Consider the following 23,122-nt stretch of genomic DNA (forward strand, 5'->3'; position numbering starts at 1 on the left):
TTTGTTTCAATTTGGGGTTTTAGCTGAAAAATGATGTTCAGAAATTGAAATCTACAAGATATTTGAGCCTCTAACAAGTAACAATTTGGATACTGTGGGAGATGTTTACACATATGAGATCACACTATGCAGAGTTCTACCATCTAATACATATTATATAAATTTTCCAGTTTTTTCTTACAAAGTATCAGATTTTTACATATGAGTAAGTATTACAGCGTTCCTTCCTCTTTTTTAATGTCTTCTCCATTTCTTTTTTCTTTTTATTTCTTTTTTTTCTTGCAGTTTTTGGCCGGGGCTGGGTTTGAACCCACCACCTCCGGCATATGGGACCAGCGCCCCACCCCTTTGAGCCACAGGCACTGCCGTTTTCTCCATTTCTTTCCAGCCCTACTTGATAGATTAGTTCATATGCATTTATCTTCAGTGTTTCTTTATCTCATTGTTCACTCTTATCTTCCTAGTATTCGTGGGCTCTGATCCAAATATTCTTCCTCCAATAATCTTGGGTTCTTGAACCTTTTCTTTAGGATTTTTCTTCTCCTGCCTCAGTCGTATATTTTTTAGTTGTAATAGAATCTACTGGTACTTTAATTTTCTAACTTTTTGGCTCCTCATAAATCACTGAGGACAGTTCAAGGATTCCCAGATCTCATCTCATCTTGGATGAAAATGATCTAAATAATGGTACAGATCATGGGGATTTGATTATGGATACTTAGATCTAAGGACTCATTCAGTCAGCACTTATATTGGAATCAATAAGCAAATATAAGTCATAAGAACCAAATTTACAGTCACAGCAAATGATGAGGTGCTTGCTAAGTTTCCCTTCTTTGCCTATCAACCTTGTCTGTGCACTAAGAGAAATTGTAGATGGTATTACATATATTATAATTTTAGAAAATTAAAATGAAATAATAATAAAAATTATGCAATATTGATGTTTTTATCAGTAAAACTTAGATATCCCAACTAAATTGATGGGGGCGGTGATATATATATGAAGGATTTAGCATCATTGTTAACATTTTGATTTCATTTTTGAATATTTTAAGTTCTAAAATTGCATGCAGCTGATATTTTTATCTCATTTTTATTAAAAACATGATGACTATTTAAAATCTAGACATTATCTTCGATACTTTAGCTTGATGTAAGAAATGTTATTTTGACCAAGGTTATCACTTTCCATCAGGATGGAATTTTTAAAAGTCAGATTATGTGGTCTCCAAAACATTCGCCAGATATAAGATATAAATGTTTTATAGTTAGTTCTCAAAATAACATTCTTTTTAGTACAAAGAATTTATGATATAAAACCTGATGGTAGGTCAAGTGCCTTGTGTTCGTGATTCATACAGGTCTGTTCTGCCCCAAACCCATCTGTTATTTTCAGCAGAATCGGGATTTATCTAATTTTGTAACTTAGTTAATAGCTGAAGGATAGGAACTGATGAAGACAGAAAGGAAGATCTCATTTCCATTTCTATATTTACCACTAACTTGTACTGAGGGTTTGGAATGTTCTTTAATATCTGTGATTCTGCCTGTAACTTGATACATCTTTCTGAATGTCCCCTAATGAGAGCAACCTAAATCTCAAGACTATCTGAAGGTCGAAGGAAATTAAAACCTGAATAGATATTTACAAAGCACTTTCAGAGCTGGAGAATTTTTAAAGGAGCATGTAGTGATTGTAAAATATATGTAAACCAGTCTCCCAAATAAGCCCTTGCCTAAGGTGCTGTTTTGCAAATGGCTCTGTGGTCTGTTCACACACAAATGCCCTTGACTAAAGGTGACATTGAGAACTGAAATCCAGCCCAACCTCTGCTCCTGGAACCACTCACCCAAGAATTGCACCCACCAACAAGGCTTGCTTTTTTCTAATTTATTCATCTAGAAGGGTTCCTTTTCTAATTTGCATAAAGGTGCCCCAGAGGACAGTAATGCCCCATACATACAAACAATTATTTTTTTATTTTTAAATTTATTTTTTAATATTTTTTAAATTTTTATTTATTTATTTATTATTGTTAAATCATAGCTGTGTACATTTGTGCAATCAAGGGGTAGAATGTGCTGGTTTCATATACAATCTGAAATATTTTCATCAAACTGTTCAGCATAGCCTTCATGACATTTTCTTAGTTATTGTATGTAGACATTTGTATTCTGCATTTAGTAGGTTTTGCCTGTACCCATTCTAAGATGCACCATAGGTGTAGCCCCACCCATTACCCTTCCTCCATCTTAACCTCCCCCCTCCCTTCCCCTCCCTTGGCCCTTTCCACATATTCTTGTACTATAGTTGGGTTATAGCCTTCATATGAAAACTATAAATTAGCTTCATAGTAGGGCTGAGTACATTGGATACTTTTTCTTCCATTCTTGAGATACTTTGCTAAGAAGAACATGTTCCAGCTCCATCCATGTAAACATGAAAGAGGTAAAGTCTCCATCTTTCTTTAAGGCTGCAAAATATTCCATGGTATATATGTACCACAGTTTGCTAGTCCATTCGTGGGTCGATGGGCACTTGGGCTTCTTCCATGACTTAGCAATTATGAATTGGGCTGCAATAAACATTCTGGTACAGATGTCTTTGTTATATTGTGATTTTTGGTCTTCTGGGTATATACCTAGAAAAGGAATTATAGGATCGAATGGCAGGTCTATTTTTAGATCTCTAAGTATTCTCCAAACATCCTTCCAAAAGGAAAGTATTAGTGGCCATTCCCACCAGCAGTGTAGAAGTGTGCCCTTTTGTCCACATCAACGCCAACATCTCTGGGGGTTTAGGGATTTTGTTATGTGGGCTACTCTTACTGGGGTTAGGTGATAATCTCAAAGTAGTTTTGATTTGCATTTCTCTGATGATTAAGGATGATGAGCTTTTTTTCATGTGTATGTAGATTGTGCATCTGTCTTCTTTAGAGAAGTTTCTCTTCAAGTCCTTTCCCCACGCTGAGATGGGATCACTTGTTCTTTTCTTGCTAATACGTTTGAGTTCTCTGTGGATTCTGGTTATTAAACCTTTATCAGAGGTATAACCTGCAAATACTTTCTCCCATTCGGAGGACTGTCTGCTTGCTTTACTTACTATGTTCTTGGCTGTGCAGAAGCTTTTTAGTTTGATCAGGTCCCAGTAATGTATTTTTGAAGCTGCTTCAATTGCCTGGGGAGTCCTCCTCATAAAATATTCACCCAGGCTGATTCCTTCAAGAGTTTTCCCTGCACTTTCTTCAAGTATTTTTATAGTTTCATGTCTTAAGTTTAAATCGTTAATCCAGTGAGAGTCTATCTTAATTAATGGTGAAAGGTGTGGGTCCAGTTTCAGTCTTTTACAGATTGCCAGCCAGTTCACCCAGCACCATTTGTTAAATAGGGAATCTTTTCCCCACTGAATGTTTTTAATTGGCTTGTCAAAGATCAAATAATGGTAAGTAGCTAGATTAATCTCTTGGTTCTCTGTTCTGTTCCAGACATCTACTTCTCTTTTTTTGTGCCAGTACCATGCTGTTTTGATCACTATTGATTTATAGTACAGTCTGAGGTCTGGTAGCATGATTCCTCCTGCTTTGTTTTTATTTCTGAGTAATGTTTTGGCTATTCTAGTTTTTTTCTGATTCCATTTAAATGAAGTATTATTTTTTCAAGATCTTTAAAATATGACAATGGAGCTTTGATAGGAATTGCATTAAAATTATATATTGCTTTGGGTAGTATAGACATTTTAACAATTTTGATTCTTCCCAGTCATGAGCATTGTATGTTTTTCTATTTGTTAACATCTTCAGCTATTTCTTTTCTTGAAGTTTCATAGTTCTCTTTGTAGAGATCTTTCACGTCCTTTGTTGGATAAACTCCCAAGTATTTCATCTTCTTTGGCACTACTGTGAAAGGAATAGAGTCCTTGACTGTTTTTCCAGCTTGGCTATTCTACGTATATATAAAGGCTACAGATTTATGGGTGTTAATTTTGTAGCCTGAGACATTGCTGTATTCCTTGATCACTTCTAAAAGTTTTGTAGTAGAATCCCTAGTGTTTTCCAGATATACCATCATGTCATCTGTGAAGAGTGAAAGTTTGATCTCTTCTGACCCAATGTGGATACCCTTGATCGCCTTTTCTTCCCTAATTGCAATGGCTACAACTTCCATTACAATGTTAAAGAGCAATGGAGACAATGGGCAACCTTGGCTGGTTCCTGATCTAAGTGGAAATGATTTCAATTTAACTCCATTCAATACGATATTGGCTGTGGGTTTGCTGTAGATGGCCTCTATTAGTTTAAGAAATGTCCCTTCTATACCAATTTTCTTAAGTGTTCTGATTATGAAAGGAGCTGGATATTATCAAAAACTTTTTCTGCATCAATTTAGGGAATCATATGGTCTTTATTTTTTAGTTTGTTTATGTGCTGAATTACATTTATAGATTTACATATATTGAACCAGCCTTGAGACCCTGGGATAAGTCTCACTTGGTCATGGTGTATAATTTTTTTGATGTGTTGTTGGATTCTGTTTCTTAGGATCTTATTGAGTATTTTAGCATCAATATTCATTACTGCTATTAGTCTATAATTTTCTTTTCTTGTTGGGTCTTTCCCTGTTTTAGGGATCAAGGTGATGTTTGCTTCGTAGAATGTGTTGGGTAGTATTCCTTCTTTTTCTATATTTTGGAAGAGGTTTAGTAGTATACGTACTAGTTCTTCTTTAAAGGTTTGGTAGAATTCTGACGTAAAGCCATCTGGTCCTGGGCTTTTCTTTTTAGGGAGATTTTGTATAGTTGATGCTATTTCAGAACTTGATATAGGCCTGTTCAACATTTCCACGTCATCTGGCTAAGTCTTGGTAGGTGGCGTACTTCCAGGTATTGGTCGATTTCTTTCAGATTTTCATATTTCTGAGAGTAAAGTTTCTTGTAATATTTGTTAAGGATTTTTTGAATTTCTGAGGGGTCTGTTGTTATTTCCTCATTACCATTTCTGATTGATGAAATTAGAGATTTTACTCTTTTTTTCCTGGTTAGGTTGGCCAAAGGTTTATCTGTTTTATTGACCTTTTCAAAAAACCAACTTTTGGACTTATTGATCTATTGTATAATTCTTTTGTTTTCAATTTCATTTAATTCTGCTCTGATTTTGGTTATTTCTTTTCTTCTGCTGGGTTTGGGGTTGGAATGTTCTTCCTTCTCCAGTTGCTTGAGATGTCCTATTAAGTTATTAATTTCCTCTCTTTCCGTTTTCTTGAGGAAGGCTTGCAGTGCTATAAATTTCCCTCTTAGGACTGCCTTTGCAGTATCCCAGAGGTTCTGATAATTTGTGTCTTCATTGTTGTTTTGTTCCAGAAATTTGGTGATTTCTTAATCTCGTCTATAACCCACCTATCCTTCAGCATAAGGTTATTTAGCTTCCATGTTTTTGTGTGGGCATGCAGATTCCTGTTGTTATTGAGTTCAACTTTTATTTCATGATGGTCTGAGAAGATGCAAGGCATAATTCCTATTTTTTTTAATTTGCTGAGTTTAGATTTGTGGCCTAGGATGTGGTCGATTTTGGAGTATGGTCCATGGGCTGATGAGAAGAATGTATATTCAGTTTTGTTGGGATGAAATGTTCTGTAGATGTCTGTTAAGTCCAGATGTTGAATGGTTACATTTAAATCTAAATTTTCTTTGCTTAGCTTCTTTTTAGAGGATCTATCCAGCACAGCTAGAGGGGTGTTAAAATCTCCAACTACTATGCAACTGGAGGAAATCAAGTTGCTCCTGTCTGTTAGAGTTTCTCTTATAAATTGAGGTGCGTTCTGGTTGGGTGCATAAATATTAATAATTGAAATCTCATCATATTGAGTATTACCTTTAACAAATGTGAACTGTTCATCCTTATTCTTTTTTATTTTGATTGGTTTAAAGCCTATTGCACCTATGAATAGGATTGCAACACCTGCTTTTTTCTGCTTTCCATTTGTCTGGAGTATAGATGACCATCCCTTCACCTTGAATCTATATTTGTCTTTTAATGTAAGATGAGATTCTTGTATGCAGCAGATATCTGGCTTGAGTTTTTGTATCCAGTCAGCCAATTTGTGCCTCTTTAGAAGACGATTTAAACCATTCACATTAATTGAGAATATTGATAAGCCTTTTGAGAGTCCAGTGGACATTTTAAATCCTTTTGTGACTGTGGAAGTTGGAATTTGATCAAAATTTTCTCCATGGGTTTACTTTTGTGGTGGAGGATTATGCTGGTCTTTATGGAGGATATGTCTGAGAATATCCTGGAGTTGTGTTTTAGTTATGGCAAATTTATTCAACGTGTGAATGTCATTGAAGTATTTAATTTCTCCATCATAAATGAAACTCAGTTTAGCTGGGTACAGGATCCTGGGTTGAAAGTTATTTTGTTTTAGGAGATTAAAAGTCGATGAGCATCCTCTTCTAGCTTGAAAGTTTTCAGCAGAGAGATATGCAGTTATTCTAATATTCTGCTCCTTGTTAGTAATAGTTTTCTTTCATCCGGCTGCTTTCAGAATTTTCTCCTTCATATGAACTTTAGTGAAATTGATTATGATGTGTCTGGGGGATGTCTTCCTTGGGTTGAGTCTTGCTGGAGTTCTGAAACTGTCAGCTATCTGAATTTCAGAATCTCTTGGCTTGTCTGGAAAGTTCTCTTTCATAATCTCATGGAGAAGAGACTCTGTATCTTGTGAAGCCACTTCATCGCTTTCGGGGATCCCTATGAGACAAATATTGGTTTTCTTTGAATTATCCCTGAGCTCTCTGAGAGAGTGATCTGTTTTTGCCCTCCATTTCTCTTCCTCTTTGAGAGTTTGGGAGTGTTCGAAAGCCTTGTCTTCAATGTCAGAAATCCTTTCTTCTGTTTGCTCCATTCTGTTACTGAGGGATTCTACTGTGTTTCTCAGAACTTTGAGGGCTGCAACTTCTTGTCTCAATGTGTCAAAATCTTTGGTCATTTGGTCTTTGAATTTGTTGAATTCTTGAGATATCTTTTGGGTTACTGCTTGGAATTCTAATTTGATTTTATTTGCCATCCAGATTCTGAATTCGATTTCTGACATCTCAGCTATTTGTTTGTGCATGGGATCTTGTGCTGTGTCTGCCCCATAGTTCCTTGGGGCAGTTGATCTACACTGATTATTCATTTTGCCAGAGTTTTTCCTTTGATTTTGTCTCATGATTGTTTTTCACCGTTGCCTCTGGCCATCCTCAGGGTTGGGGTGGTGTCTCTCTGAGATTAGACCCCAGGGGGATCACTCTATTGTTGCTGGACCTTTGTAGGGAGTGACCCTGTGTAGCTCCTCTGGGGATGCCCCAGCCAGGGAGTTCTGGTTTGGGGAGCGGCTCCGGAGTGTGACACCCCCGGATCCAGCAACAGGGCAGGGGGTTTTGCACATGGTTCTGGGAGTGCCTGGCACCCAGTGACTTTGGCACAGAGGGCCCAAGGCTCCGACAGTGTCTAACTAGGAGAAGGACTCCCTGCAGAGGCCAGGAGGGCTCTGGAGGGCACGTGGCTGCCAGTGTCCCTGGCCATATGAGCGGGCTGGTGTGGAGACAGGGAGGGTACAGGAGGGAGGACGCGGGGTTGTGTGGCTCCCGGTGTTCCTGATCAGGTCATGGGGAGGTCCGGTGGGCAGGGTAGCTGCTCCTGGTGCAGCTCTTACCGGGGTCCGTGTGGGTGCAGCTCTTCGGGTGGTCCAGGTGGGTGCCAATTGCAGGTCCTGGTGCAGCTCTTACAGAGGTCCAGGAGGGTGCCAAATGCGGGTCACGTGGCAGTTCTTATGGAGGTTCGGTAGGGTGCCGATCGCCGGGCCACTCTTCTGGAGGTCCTGGAGTGTGCCAATTGTGGTCCTGGCTCAGCTCTTTGAAGGTCCAGGAGGGTGCCAATCATGGGTCATGGGGCAGCTCTTATGGAGGTCTGGCAGGGTGCCAATCGCGGGTCTTGGCACGGCTCTTCCCACAAACAATTATTAACATTTGGTTTGCTATGATTTTGTGCCTTTCATGATTTGACTTATTTAATTCTCACAACTCTATGAGATAGATGTTATTAATATAATGAATCCCACATAGGGCACAGATTGGATAAGTAGCTTGTCCAAGATTATGCAGTTAGTAAATATTGGAGCAAAGATTGGAATAGATACCGAAAATTTCTTAATTGGTAAATATAAACACAATATTTCTATGCACGCACGCACACACATATACATATACAGGTTGAGCATCCCTCGTCCAAAAATCCGAAATCGGGAATGCTCCAAAATCCAAAACTTTGAGCACTGATATTTTTTACAAGTGGAAAACTCCTCATGTGACATGTCACAGTCAAAATGCAATCAAAACTTTGTTTCATGCAAAAAATTATTGAAATCTTGTCTAAAATTACCTTCAGCCTGTGCGTGTAAGGTCTGTAAGAAGCATAAATGAATTTGGTGTTTCAACTTGGGTCCTATCCTCAAGATATCTCATTATATATATGCAAATATTGCAAAATCTGAATTCCAAAATACTTCCTGGTCCAAGCATTTCAAATAAGGTATACACACACACACACATATTTGTGTGTGTGTAATATATATATATACACATCTATATTCAAGTCTTCCATTTGCTACCTTCTGAGCTGCCTTAGGGAACGTTCCCTGGAAACGGGTCAGATATGACTGTAGTGTCCTCTCAGGATCAACATCTGTAAGGTATAGAAGCAGCAGGATGGGACAGAGGGAGGAGTTGAACTTCTGTGTAGTTGTACTAGAGGCCTTAGCACAGGGAGTTCTGGAAGGATTTTGAAAGTAGTATCCAGGTGATGCAAAATGATCTTTTTAATATTCCCCCCACCCATGCCTTTATGGCTTTGACCAGTCTTTGGACCAGACTACCTCCAAGGAAAGAGCATAATGTTAGATGAGGCAGCTGTCTCGCTGGGGGCAGTCCTGGAGAGGCCCTCAGTTGAGGCTGTCAATGTCAACATCTCCAACTGTTCAGAGAATGCATGAGCCAGTCCTGAGGGGTGAGTCTCTGAGTTCAGCACCACATCTGCTATAAGAGCTCATGGATAAGACAAGGAGTACCAACTACATAACATTAGGGGAGGAGAGAGTCTCCTTACCACATTAAGGCACATGGTGATGTATCCTTAACCTCCTATCCCTCTTACTCCCTACCCACATTTGAGTCCACTTTGTCTTTAGCCCCAGAGTTTATGTGTGCACCTGATCATATATGACTATGGAAAAGTGCCTTATCATTTTCAAGGCAAGTCTCATCTATTATTTCATTTGCTCTGCACAGTTGATGTATAAAATAGGAAGGGCAGCTATTAGGATCCTTAATTCATAGGTGAGGAAATTAAAACACAAATGTATTAATAATTTATCTAATATCATATGCAATTAAGACCAGGAGCTGAAATCCCAGATTTATGGTGTAGGTGCTGACAGGACGTAGCTAGAAGGACTGAGGCAGGTGTGGCTTCCCGGAGACAATGGCTCTCCCACACTGGGCTCTGCTTCATTCCTAGCTATGGCTTCCTTATGCTTCTTTGGAAATAATTCAAGGAGGTTTCTTTTTTTGAAGTCATGTTCTTTGATAACAGTAAAAATTAAATAGGGCCAAAGAGTGGACAAAATAATTCTCATAATTCGTCTCAGGAGTGTTTCGAGCTGAATGTTTAACCTCAAGAGAGATTCGAGCTGAATGTTTATAAAGTTCTGTATATTTTCCCTTCGCTTGTGCATGTGTGTTACAATACAGCGAAAGCATACAATTAGAAAAATCCCCCCAAAATGTCATGAGATTTCAAAGTTCCAGACTTTGATCACTTCCAAAAACGTTACTAGTAATCCTTGCTTGGTATTATTATCAGAAGCCTCCAGATGAAAACAGTTTCTAAGAAAACCTCTTTGTTTTCATCACTGTTAGTCCCTGTTCTCTCTCTAGGCAGTCCATTCTGACAGATGAAGATATAAAACCATGTCTTCTAATAAAGAAATCCATATTTATATTCTTTAGCACCAGAGACTGTTCAAAATATATAGATTTTTTTTTTCTTTCTCTTAAATTATTTACTAGGTTTCAGAAAGGTTGAGCCATTGACAATACTGTTTCCCAAATTGCAGGTGCTTTCTGTAAAACATATAAACTTGATTTAATCATACAATAGAATGTTTGTAGCAATGAGTCTTAGGGGCAAAGTAAACAGACTTCTCTTTCTTTCTCCTTCCTGGGTGCTAGGATGAAAGTACACCTGTAAGCAACCATAGGCTTGCCCTAACAATGCTCATCAAAATAGTGAAGTCTCTGGGCTGTGCCTATGGTTGTGGAGAAGGACACCGGGGGCTCTCTGGAGATCGTCTGAGACACCAGGTATTCCGAGAGAATGTAAGAGAATTACGGTAGATTCCATTTCGTCTCCCTCTTCCTTCCCTCCACTTTATAAGAATGAGTCCTTTGACAATGAGGGTCAGTGTTTCCGGAGAAATATTATATTTCATGATGGTAATTAATACTGTCTTGCTGTGGGAGTATTCCCACAAGATATCTCAAGACATTTAAACCCAGGCTTAGTAAAGTTTAATTGGGAAAACACTTCTACCTCCTGCCTAAAGCAGATCCACTCTCAATTAGTAAAAGAATAAATAATTGGAATGTTTGAATTGCAGCTTGAAAGAACTTTGCACAGATGAATACATTTAGCAAGCTTCTGATGGCTTGTGACAAACAACTTTTCAATCATCTGCCTGGGTGCCGTAAAACATATTTCATATTATAAAAAGGAGTCAAAGTTTACGACTTGGTTTGTGGTTCTTACTTAGAAGTGGAAAATGGCCCTTATTGGGACAAAATAGGACTGTAAAAGTAGCCAGCTACTTTCTGGCTTCTTTGAGAATGAACCTTGACTTCTGGATATTTGAGATCATGGCCCTTTGAACTGTGTGAAACTTGAAACTCTGCCCTTGGGCTTGCCAAGTATAATTCTGTAATGGAATATGGTCTTGCTCCAGTTCATTTTCATTTGCATACTCTGCTGCTTGTCCCTTCCAATGTGAACAAGAACCTACCTCCACCTCCACAGCAAGTCTGAACTGGGATGGTTGCCTCATAAACATGTTTGAATTAATATAATAAGAAAATATTCTCTTAAAAATAAGAGCTTGATGCAAATTGGAGTACTAGAAACCCTTTGACCCTTTGGCATATGTTGGCAGAGTTTGGGGATCGTGTCAAAATCTAATGCCAGCTCATTTTCCTATGGTATTAGGTATTGCCATGAAATGGTCACACAGTATTAGCATGCTGGGCATTTTGCTTGTATCACCTGTTCTCTATCTACCATCTAGCTGTGATTTTCTTTTTTTTAGCTATGCTTTTCTTTTTCTCTCTTTTGCAATTTATTAAGCTGTACTATTTTACTTTATTATGTGTATATGGGGTTATTGTTACAGTAATTAACTTCTAAATTCTGAAACTTAACATTTTTGACCAAGATCTAGATTTTTGAGGCCAAAAAAACAACAATAAGGCAATAGAAAGCCGACATTGTCCCCATCTTTACGCTATGTAATAAAAATTTTAAATCATGTTACAGTAGTTATTACAATAAATGCCTTCAAAGACAAACTACATCACTCCCCAGGCAGAAGACCAATTTCATGAATTGAAATGTTAAAACATGATTGGAAGTGTCACAGTTTGGGTGGAAGTATAAACTGACTTTGACAACCAAAACCTGTATTTCTGGAATCACGGAAAGCAGGGCAAATTGAGTCAGAAGCCATGTGAGAAGTTACTGTTATCATCTCGTTCACCATGCTTTCCTTCCCCAAGAGTATGTACACCTACTGTTAGGGCATCCAGCCAGTTTTCTACCTGCCTTCTCAACCTGGCTTATGGGACAATTCCTCTATTATCTTGTAGTTCTGTTCAATGTTGATTATAGATATTATATTTGCATATTTTTGTTTAGTAAATACGTTGCCTAGGAGATGTAAATTTGAGAACTTTTCCCTGGAAAATGTCTAGTACTAAAAGCTTGTTATTTCTGGATTTCTCTATGATTGGATTTTCAGAAGTTATTTAACTTGTGAGATTTGGCGACTATTTCTCACCTGCAACAGATCAGGTCCTTGCAATTATTGTTATTTTTTTTTTTAAGAAACAGAGGTTACTATAATGATACCCGTCAAAGTGCCTAGGATTCCATCATAGAATCCCTCCATGCTTAGATTATTAGTCTAATCAGTAGGTGGCAATCCTCAACTATTTAAAAGGAATTTGTTCCTTCAGTTTTACATCACTTAAAGAAGTTTAAGATATTGGCTCAGAATTGAAATATTTAAGGTTATGCTTGTTTATTGTTATGCTTGCTTAAACTTCCCATCGAGCTCCTATAGATGGGAAGAATATATGGGTTGTTGTAGATAGTAGCATTTAAAGAGGAAATTTGAAGTTATGCCCTTTTGGTGTATCTTATAGAGAACATAGAATAGTTTGTACTTTGGAGCTTTCCAATCCAAGGTTTTTAAGCGATTTGTAAGTATTACAATGAAGATCTTTACATATTCTTTGTGAAATGATAATGAAATATTTCTTCATAGAGAACAAATTTCACCTATGTGCTTTGCAAACTTAATAGCAAGCAGCATTTATTTTGTAAGAATCAAAGGAGCTTGCTCAAGATCTAGCAATTAATAGACTGGGAATAAAAATACCTAATTTCAAATCTTCTAGAACATAATAAAGAATGAGTGAAAACAAATTCTTCCATCTGACTTTGTAATACAAATGGAAAAATTATAACAACATTATGCCAAGAACCATTTTGCCAATTCCAAGTTTCAGCCTTTATAATCTTTTATTTTTCTCTCAAAATTTCCAAGAATTTTTCCCTGGGCCTTGGTTTGTCAAAATGGTGATGTAGCTTCCATTTTCTTCTGGGTCACCCTTAAGGGCACCAGTACGATCCTAGTTGTGAAGGATCTCCCTAATCTGACTTCCCTGCTGATGCCCGGTTGTCCAACGCCCTCCATCCTCAGCTAGAGTGGCCCTCACCCGGCCTCCCCTCCTTTCTCCATGCTTCTCCGTTTCCCTCAGCCCGGAGACTGCCTTGTTTCTCCCACTCCCTTCCGCTGGATGAGCTTTCTCCTGGCTCTTCTATTCAGATGTAGTGGCATGCTTCCTCCCATTGCACAAAGCCTTTGAGGTTTTCTAAACGTGGATTACCAATATTATCTCTTGCCTAAATTGCACTTTTTGAGTTTTTTTTTTTCATTAAGATCTTAAAATCTTGATCTTGGTGAAAGTACTGAACTCCCAGAATCCATATCAAGCCTTCTCTGTGGGTTTTTCTGAGGGGCAGCTCCTCTCTCTGTAAACGCCCTCGGACTCCTCAGGCTGCCTCTGCCCACTTCCTGCCAAGATACAAGGGGCTAGCAGGATCGTGTGGCTCTGGCCAGCAGGGGTGCATGGGACCCCTCGCCTTCCTCAAGCTTCTGTCTCAGACTAACGGTGTTCGTGGCATAAGCTGGTACTTGTGACGTTTTCACTTTTCTTCCTTCATTGCAGGCCCAGAACTGCCTCACTAAGCTATACAAGCTAGATAAGATGCAGTTCCGACAAACCATGAGGGACTATGTGAACAAGGACTCTCTCAATAATGTAGTGGACTTCTTGCATGCTTTGCTAGGATTTTGTATGGAGCCGGTCACCGACAGTAAGTAAAGCTGCACCCAAGTTCTGGGAGAAATCATTCTGAGGCGAAACAGGTAGTGTTGCAGGGACATGCTTCATCTGTGAAGACAGAATTTAGAGGACAAGGGACATGTGTGTGCAGGTACTCTGTGTGTGTGTCCAATGGAGCACGAACAAGAAAAACGTTCCCGTCATCTTTGATGACACATTCTGGAAGATTTCTAAGGACAGAAATTTGGTAAAGCTTGTGGCATCCTCCCTGGTCCTTTGATTTTTACACTACCACTCACAGGACTCCTCTTTCTCATACGACCTTCTGTTGTGTGACAACTAAGGCAGCGATCATAGTCTTTAGTTCCGCGACAATGAAATAAATAACTAATGTGCCAGGTTCAGTGCTTGGAAATTTTTTTACAAAATGAAATGAGGGAAAAAAGCATGTTTATGGCAAACATAGTAATAGGCATCACACATACAAACATACACATGCATAAGTACTTAATGTTTTAAAATGAGGCAGGTGGATCCATAGATAGACCCAGAAACTATTTGATAACTTTATGGCTGAAAGAAAACCCCAGGATGGAGACCTAAGTTATAGGGAGATAAATGAATGCCACGTGCCATTTGAGTGCAGACGCACTAACGCAGTGAAAGTGATGCCTGGAAGCCTGAGTTGACTGAAGTGCACTTTTTAATTAGAGTCTGAGAAGAATACATCTTAGTAGAGGTTTTTCTTGTTTATGTAATACATGTGTGATAGTAGTTGATTAATTTAAAATAAAGATACATTTGATAGATTTAGAAATAGCTTTTCTGGTTGCATTCTAGGCATTATTGTCTGGTCAGTACATTAAAAGGAAATACTGCATCACTGTTTCAGAATGCCTGAAACAGTCTATATTGTCAGAGTTGTTTTAAACCAAGTACATTATAAATTTTAAAAACAATGAAGTGAGGATGGTGGCTGAGAGACTGCAAGAGAAGTTCTTGATTATAAACTATTTTTTCTCTTTTATTAGCTATTTGAGCTGAAAGCTATAAGGCTAAATAGAATATTTCTTTCACTAATGTAGAATGTAAAGATAACCCTGACAATGAGCATAGGCAGTGAGATGTTGGTAACACAGTGTGTTATTTTAAGATGAAGAGGAAGCTGTGTGAATGTAGAGCGGTATGAATCAGCCAGGCCAACACGGGGCCCTGTGCGATCAATCTTGGAGCTACACATTCTCCCCACAGCTCACAGTCTCATGGGGTCTGAGGACTCCTTTGGAAAGGCTACAGAATACCCATGTGTCCCCTATCAAAGAGCCACAGATATGTGGAAAACTGGCCCCAAATGCCGTGGAGGTGGATGGCCTCAAGACACTGGCATTTCACGCGTGTCTGAGTTAGAAGGAAGAGGCACTTGGCGAGGTTGTAGCTCTTCCCTTCCATATATCCAGGAAGCTTCTGAGAGGACTCTGCAGGTCTTGGAAGGGCTCAGGATTTTCAGGTGACCACATGACTTGCCCTGCAGGGCCCCTCTTGCCTCTTCCTTTTCCCAGCCCAGCTCACCCAAGCGATCCCATCTCATTCCATTCCAGACTGAACAATTTTATTGAGAAGGAAGCATTTCTTACCACTAAACAGGCTGAATCAAATTAACTCTATCTCCATTGAGGAGCCATTGGTTGATTTTTTTTTTCAATGATTAGCTATTTAAAAACTACTCTAAGCCTAAAAGTATTTCTTAAAGGTTAACAGTTGTTTCCCTTTTTTTTTTTTTTTGCTAAGATTTATCAATTGAAACATTCCATGAATGTGTTTGTTATGTCCTGATAAAAGCCCTGGAGGAGACTAGAATCCATTTTCTCCAAGTCTGCATAAAGGTTATTAAACCAGGGTTATCTTTACTTCTCTGTCTCTCTATTTCATGAAGCCCTTCTAATTCCTGGGTGCCAAATACTTCCTGACTCCTTTTGATTGTGGAGCTTCACGGAAACATTGCCTATAATTTGTGCCTTTGCATTCCAGACAAGGCTGGGTTTGGAAATAACTTCACCACAGTGGACAACAAATCCACAGCCCAGAACGTGGAAGGCATTATCGTCAGCGCCATGTTCAAATCCCTCATCACGCGCTGCGCGTCAACCACACATGAACTGCACAGCCCCGAGAATCTGGTGAGAAGCTCTCCCCTTCCTCCCACAGGAGTTCTCCATCCCTGGTCTGAGAAAAGTTCTCATGCCATGGCCATGGCAGGAAGAAGAGAAGTTGAAGTCTAACAGTTTACACTTTCAAGTTGAAATATCTATATTCCCCAATGTCACCAGTAAGTCACAATGGAGTGTCAGCAATAGTTTTCTCCTCCTTGTTACTCATCAACCTATCTGCAATTTAACTTATCTTCCTCTTCTATCTCAGCCGTTATGTAATATTTGCCAAAATAGTTGCAAAGTATTTTGAGCCCTTCAGAAAGAAGGTACTGGAGCACAGTTTGTTGGCTCATGAAATATTAAAGAATGTTATACCAAGCATATTTGAAACCACATTTACTTTAGAAATTAATGCATACACTGCTGAAATTGGTTTTGTTTTATTGAGCACTGTAATCTTTTAGCTACACTTCTTAAAAGATGGTGTTAATTAAACCACTGAAATCGTAAGTAGCATGCGGGAGAACCAGTCTATAGAGGTTGGTGTTCAATTGCTGCCAAGGATAGCATGGTTTGGCATACTCAAATGTAAATTAAGGATGACAAATCTAATGAGAATGGATGATGTCAGGTCTTTGGGGGAGGCAAAAGAGCCTTTCTCTATCCTATGAATCTGTTAGATATTATGACTCTGATGCAGGAATCAGACCATTCACATGGATACTATCTGCTAATCTACCTAAATCAAATAAATTATTTTAAGTTATTATAACTATTGAAACAATTCTCTTACCTTGAGGTGAACAGAATAAACCCCAAACCAAAGGTATATAACTTTGCTGACAATCAGAGTTAACCCAGTAAGATTCTTATAACACAAGTGCCATGGAAGCATTCAAATTAGTCATGGGAAGAAGTACTTGAATAAATGTATTATATGTGAGTGTTTATAAATCTTTGTTCACAATCTTATGTATAGAAAAAATTATGATATTTTTTAATTTATAAAAAAAATTGTCTAAAATTTGACTTTGCACCCCCATCCCACCAGAAGGGACATTCTTGGGTTTCCTCACTTCATGGTTGGTGGAAAGACCCAATCTTAGATATGTAGCACCAAGGGCCTTGGGAAGATCCATGCATGGGTCTTAATTATTAGTCGATGTCTATTATTTTACATAGTGCTTTCTGCAGCATGCTGACTGTGGCGCCTGCTGCTAAGTGTGGCGTCCTCGCTGTCTGAGGCCTTGCTCCATCAGTAGAGGAGCCACCAGAGTGCACAGTGAAGGGCACAGTTAAGGGTACAGTGACACAAAGGGCATGCTCTCCTTGTTTCCCTCAAGTTTACTCTCATGATTGTCTCAGTAGTCTTACATTTTGAAAACCAAAGCTATCAAGGTGACTGTTCATTTAGGCTTCTGTATTTTCCTTTGCCATAAACATTTCCTAAGGCAAAGAATACAGTAACTGTCTTAGAGAAGGAAGAGAGAGGGGAATATGGTGACTGAAAAGCTTAATGTCTCAAAAAAATTCCCACATACATCTTAAAATATTGATTAACCAATATATTGGTTTTAAGAATCCTGCATTGCCTTGAGTTCATAATCAAGTTCATGCTTAAATGGCCTACAGTGTACCTATAATTTGCTAAATCTGTCCAGAAAACTGCATCCTCCTTTGAACAATAAGGCTTTATTAGACATAACTAGAAGACACCATAGTTTATCACAATCATGTAGAAAATTTGGAGAAGCTTAAGAGGGGCTGAAATCTGTAGTCTAAACAAAATTCTGTAACCTTCTTTTTGCAGGCATCTGTTGAGAAGTCACAATTCAGAGGAAAAAATAAAGCCTGGGAGTCCAATGGTTAAAAAATATAAATTAACATCTTTCTAAAGACATAGCCAACTTTCTGATAAGAAGCCTGGTAATCATCCTTTTTCATAGTAAGGATGACTGGCAAGGGCCTTGGTAATGATCTTCTGTAGATACAGTGTAGAGAGTGTATGCTACTGCTTTCATCAGTAGTAAGCTCTCTTCCTTTTACGATTCCAATGCTCATCAAAGCCTAAGGAATTCCTTTCTTTCTATAAAACTATGTAATCACACAGCTATCCTTTCTCGAAACTTCCTTCCTGCCTCCGCACAGGGGCTGTATTGTGACATCCGACAGCTGGTCCAGTTTATCAAAGAGGCTCATGGGAACGTCTTCAGGAGAGTAGCCCTCAGTGCTTTGCTTGACAGTGCTGAGAAGTTAGCACCAGGGAAAAAGGTGGAGGAGAATGAACAGGAATCTAAACCTGCAGGCAGTAAAAGGTTGGTAGCTTGAGCTCCCGGGATATCAGTATTTGCATTAAGTCGGTAGAATATAATCTATTGTATTGTCTATGTCTGCAGTCCCCAGCCTCCTGGCTTGTGGACTGATGCCACTCTGGGGCCTGTTAGGAGCTGGGTCTACAGCTGAAGGTGAGCAGTGGGTGAGCAAGAGAAGCTTCATCTGTATTTACGGCTGCTCCCTGTCACTTGTACCTGCCTGAGTTCCACTTCCTGCACATCAGCAATGGCATTAGATTCTCACAGGAGCATGAGCCCTACTGTAAACTGCACCTGGGCGGGATCTAGGTTACATGCCCCTTGTGAGAATCTATCCACCCCCACCAGTGGAAAAACTATCTTCCATGAAACAGATCTCCAGTGTCAAAAAGGTTGGGAACCACTGATCTTTGTGGTTCTCGGCATGACAGTACTGCAGTGCAAGGACTAAGGACTAGCAACACCATCTTGTGTAATGGGTATTACTCTCGTGGTCCAGCTGCAGCTTAGAAAAGGAATTTTAATTTACTGTCAAATAAATGCCGCCTTTATATGAATCAAATTGTTCCTGAACTTTCAATACTTGAACTTCACTTCATAATTATAAATTATGTGAGAAAAGGTTATCTCTATGTGTTAGTCTCTTCTATATGTGGTTTATATTTTTATCCAAAAAGGAAAAGCAATTACTGGTATTGTATCATCCTGTTCAGTAAGTGATATTCTAAATATGGGAAAAGACAGATTGCTAGCAGTACCATGGTGTTTTTCCTTCTAGTAAACATATTTTTATGCCCATTGTATATTAACTTTCACTTACAGAGACCAAAAGAAACTACAGTTAAAATTCTGTTTGCGATAAGAGGGATATCGTTAAGCAATAAGAAAGCTAAGTTGTAAGTTAAATTGTAGGATATTAATTCCATTCAACATGGACTGATGGTAACATAAGGTTTGCAAGCTGTTTAATGTATAGGTTGTTGTAACAGAATGTTTTGCTTGATGAAGTATATAAAGTGTAAGAATTGGCTGATGTCCTTCTCTGTTGTAATTGGCAAATGCACCATTTGCATAGGTCAGAGGCAGGAAGCATTGTGGATAAAGGCCAGGTGTCCTCTGCACCTGAGGAATGTCGCAGCTTCATGTCTGGTCGCCCTTCACAGACTCCAGAGCAGTAAGTAGACTGGGCTTGTCTGCAGTGCAGAAGGCTAAGCATTTCACACTTGAAGAAATTCTATTTTCCAAACTAATATTTATTATCTTGTTTGTTTTCCACTTCCTTTGAGCTTTATCTTGCTTCTTCCTGTTACATTTCATTCCCAGTGCCACTAATCTCTTTAGGCCCAAGTCACAATCAGCCTGTGTCTCTAATAAGCCTCCCTAACCACACTTTCTATGGCCAGTCTCTTCTCCACTCCTGCAAAAGAATCTTGAAAAACAACACATATATCAGGTGCAATGGGGCTGTCATCCACTTTCTCACTTGGATTCACTTAAAAATATGTTTAAGCGTATATATGACTGTTGATATTCTTGACGAAACTTTTCTAAAAAGAAGTAATATAAATTTCTCTACTGCTCAGTTTTAGCTGAAACACAAACTTTATCCCATTGCACCTGCCTCTTCTTCTGAGATCTATTCCAATGTCTAGGACATCAGTTAATCTCCATTTTGCACAATAGCAAATCAAAAGAATCATTAAAAATAATGTGCCCAGAAAATGTAAGGGTTACTGTAGACACTAAATATACAACCTAATTCTATGCAAATCTCATTTTCATTTATTCTCATTTTGAGAGCTGTTCACCCACAAGTGGAATGATCAATATTTATCATTTTAGGTGCAATGTTCTGCTTCCCCCAACCCCAATTCAGTATTAAACAATTGTATTTCCAGAAACTCTGAAGAGTATTACAGGTTTTATGATATTTTTCCTTCATAATCAGGGAAATCAAAACTGAGAAACAGACAGCCATTAAACAAGACCATAGCAAGTCAACAAAATCTTCAAAGAACAAAAAGCCCACACAGTCCTTGTAGCACTTTGAAATATTAGAGATTGACCTTAGAAAAGTAAAGAAAAAGCAGGTCAACTCTGTGTGTCCAAGGACCATGTGTGGTTTTGCTTGCTGTTATAACCCCACTCCCATAGTAGGTGCTTAATATCTATTTTATGAATGAAAGATTCAGTCAAAGAAAGGGTACAATTGTCAAATTATCATTAAGCTTTTGTTTTCTGTAACTTTCTCAAAACTGAGTTTAACTCTTCCCTTTAGGGACATGGGAAAAATCCAAACATAAGCTCTAAGGAAAACAAAATTATTTGAAAGACAAAGTTCTGTGGCTGAATAGCCACAACACATTAAAATAGGTAAATTGGATTAAAAAGCTAAAACCATCTACTGTATCTTTATAGGTGAATTTTCTAGATTCCAAAATATTCTTTTTTTAGAGTGCTATAAACATTGCCTAATTTCTCAGCACATAGCACATATCTGTTCTGTCGCCTTCCGTGAAGACGTATGTTTTAATATGCCTCTACAAAAATATTTCCACTTGGAGGGATGTCCCAAATCTCCAGTATGGGACCTTCCCGTGATCCAGGTGGGCCCAGGAGGAGAGCATGTCGGATGTCCTCTGTTTAGCACTAGAGAAAGGTAGGGGTCACTTTGAGGTCCTGCCTTCTCCTCTACTTTCTGTCTTTTTTCTTCCCTCCTCTTTCTGGCCTATCTCTTCTCCATCACCCTTCTTTTTTTTTTTTTTTTGTTGCAGTTCGGCTGGGGCCGGGTTTGAACCGGCCACCCTCGGTATATGGGGCGGGTGCCTTACCGCCCATCACCCTTCTTAAATAACAGTCACATAATCAAGTAGTATTGAAGTGGTTTTATGCACTCGTTTATCTGAAACTCATTAGTGATACACACCATTGGACGAAGCTAAGGTAACATTTTACTGAGAAAGTGGATACGGTACAGCCTCTCTGGATGTTTCCGCACCCAGATCCATAGTCAGTCACCCATCATCATGTCATGAATCCCCTGAAGGGGAAAAATGCTTCACACTCTATGCTCATTGGATAAAACGTAGCTGAGAAGTCAAATTCTAGAAAACTGATTTAAATTCATACTATATTTGATGAAAAAAGAATGTACTAGTTTAAAATAAGTATTAATGAGTATTTAGTACTCTGATGAGATTTTTGAGAGAGAAAATTTGGATCCCCTATAAATATCTCTAGAAAATGATTGCCTTACGTAGTACTATCAGATTGGGGTTGATTTGGGATTCAGCCCCAAAGATTGCAAGCAAATATTACCTAAAATCCTATATATACATTTCATCACATGTTGCTATAGTATTTTCTATAATATTTCCTTTTCAAATTATTGATGTAATATGAGTTCCTCAAGCTCTCAAATGTGGAAAACACAGAAAAGTATAAAAGGGAAGTAATTTAAAAATCAAAATACTACCAACTAGAGATAATCTCCATAAATTCTTGGTGTATTATGTTGGGTACATTTTTGAGCATTTGTACATAAAACCCACACTCAAGACATTTGCTCAGATGTGTATCTTAAAAAAAATTAACTTGGTGTTACACCATTTAAAAACCATTTGATCACTGCCTTTTAACTTTGCCATAGACAATGAACATTTTCTAAATCAATGGTCTTCTAAAATAAGATTATAATGACTACACAATTTGCTAGTCCATTCGTGGGTCAACGGGCACTTGGGCTTCTTCCATGACTTAGCAATTATGAATTGGGCTGCAATAAACATTCTGGTACAGATGTCTTTGTTATATTGTGACTTTTGGTCTTCTGGGTATAAACCTAGTAAAGGAATTATAGGATGTATACCATGGAATATTATGCAGCCTTAAAGAAAGATGGAGACTTTACCTCTTTCATGTTTACATGGATGGAGCTGGAACATATTCCTCTTAGCAAAGTATCTCAGGAATGGAAGAAAAAGTATCCAATGTACTCAGCCCTACTATGAAGCTAAATTATAGCTTTCACATGAAGACTATAACCCAACTATAGCACCAGACTATGGGGAAAGGGCCAAGGGAGGGGGGAGGTTTTGGTGGAGGGAGGGTAATGGGTGGGGCTGCATCTATGATGCATCTTAGAGTGGGTACAGGCGATTGCACTAATATACACAGCTATGATTTAATAATAAAAAAAGAAAAGAAAAAATATATATAAAAAAAAGAAAACTTGATTCCTTACGAGGTAAAATTGAACTTAAGTAAATTTCAAAAAGTTGAAATGAAATAGGCCGTATTTTCTTATCACAATGCAATAAAATTAAAATTAATAATGAAAAAAAGATTATAATGACTACAGATTATATCATCACATGGAAATCCCACTATATATTTAATTGTTTCCCTAGCTTGAAAATTTAAATTGTTTACACTTTTTCCATGATGACCAATAATACGTTTGTGAGTATTTGACCTTCTTTGATCAACATCTTAGTATGTTGTCCTGTCATTTCTTTGAGATTACTTCCTGGATATTGAATTTCTCTAGCAACAGTATTGATACAGGCTTTGGAGAACATATTGCCACATTATCATCCAGATGGCTGAAATATTCTACCCCACCACAGGCAGTATGAGAATAACCATTGTTTCTCTGCAGCACACCCTTAATCGTTACCAATATAGTGAGTGAAAGATCTCATGTCAGTCAACTTCTTTTTATTACTAGTGGTATTAAACTCTGCATATTACTGGCCACTTGTTTTTTCCCTCCTGTGGAATGCCCTCGCCAGAAATCCCCTTTTCAGGTGTACTTTTCCTTCTGGGTTCTACTTATATTTTACTTTTAAACCCTTCTTAAGTTTTTTTGACTGACTGGTTTTAAGATGAGGAATTCCCTGGGTATGGAGATGGCATTTCACTTTTTTATTCATTGTTTCATTCAT

The 23,122-nt window shown here is 38.4% G+C and overlaps 1 protein-coding gene across 4 annotated transcripts in view; it reads left to right on the plus strand.

Annotated features, from left to right (window-relative positions):
- The window catches only part of UNC80 (unc-80 homolog, NALCN channel complex subunit), a 256,795-nt gene that overhangs the window by 46,781 nt on the left and 186,892 nt on the right, over positions 1-23,122 (plus strand). For 3 of the 4 annotated variants that reach the window (XM_053597780.1, XM_053597781.1, XM_053597782.1), the window contains exons 14-18: positions 10,268-10,414; positions 13,598-13,745; positions 15,743-15,891; positions 18,013-18,179; positions 19,252-19,350. In XM_053597780.1, coding sequence (XP_053453755.1) covers positions 10,268-10,414; positions 13,598-13,745; positions 15,743-15,891; positions 18,013-18,179; positions 19,252-19,350 — 710 coding nt within the window. The remainder of the gene's footprint in view (positions 1-10,267; positions 10,415-13,597; positions 13,746-15,742; positions 15,892-18,012; positions 18,180-19,251; positions 19,351-23,122) is intronic. The other variant, XM_053597783.1, reaches the window with a different exon arrangement.

The sequence above is a fragment of the Nycticebus coucang genome, chromosome 7 (assembly GCF_027406575.1).
Source record: "Nycticebus coucang isolate mNycCou1 chromosome 7, mNycCou1.pri, whole genome shotgun sequence".
Taxonomy (NCBI): domain Eukaryota; kingdom Metazoa; phylum Chordata; class Mammalia; order Primates; family Lorisidae; genus Nycticebus; species Nycticebus coucang.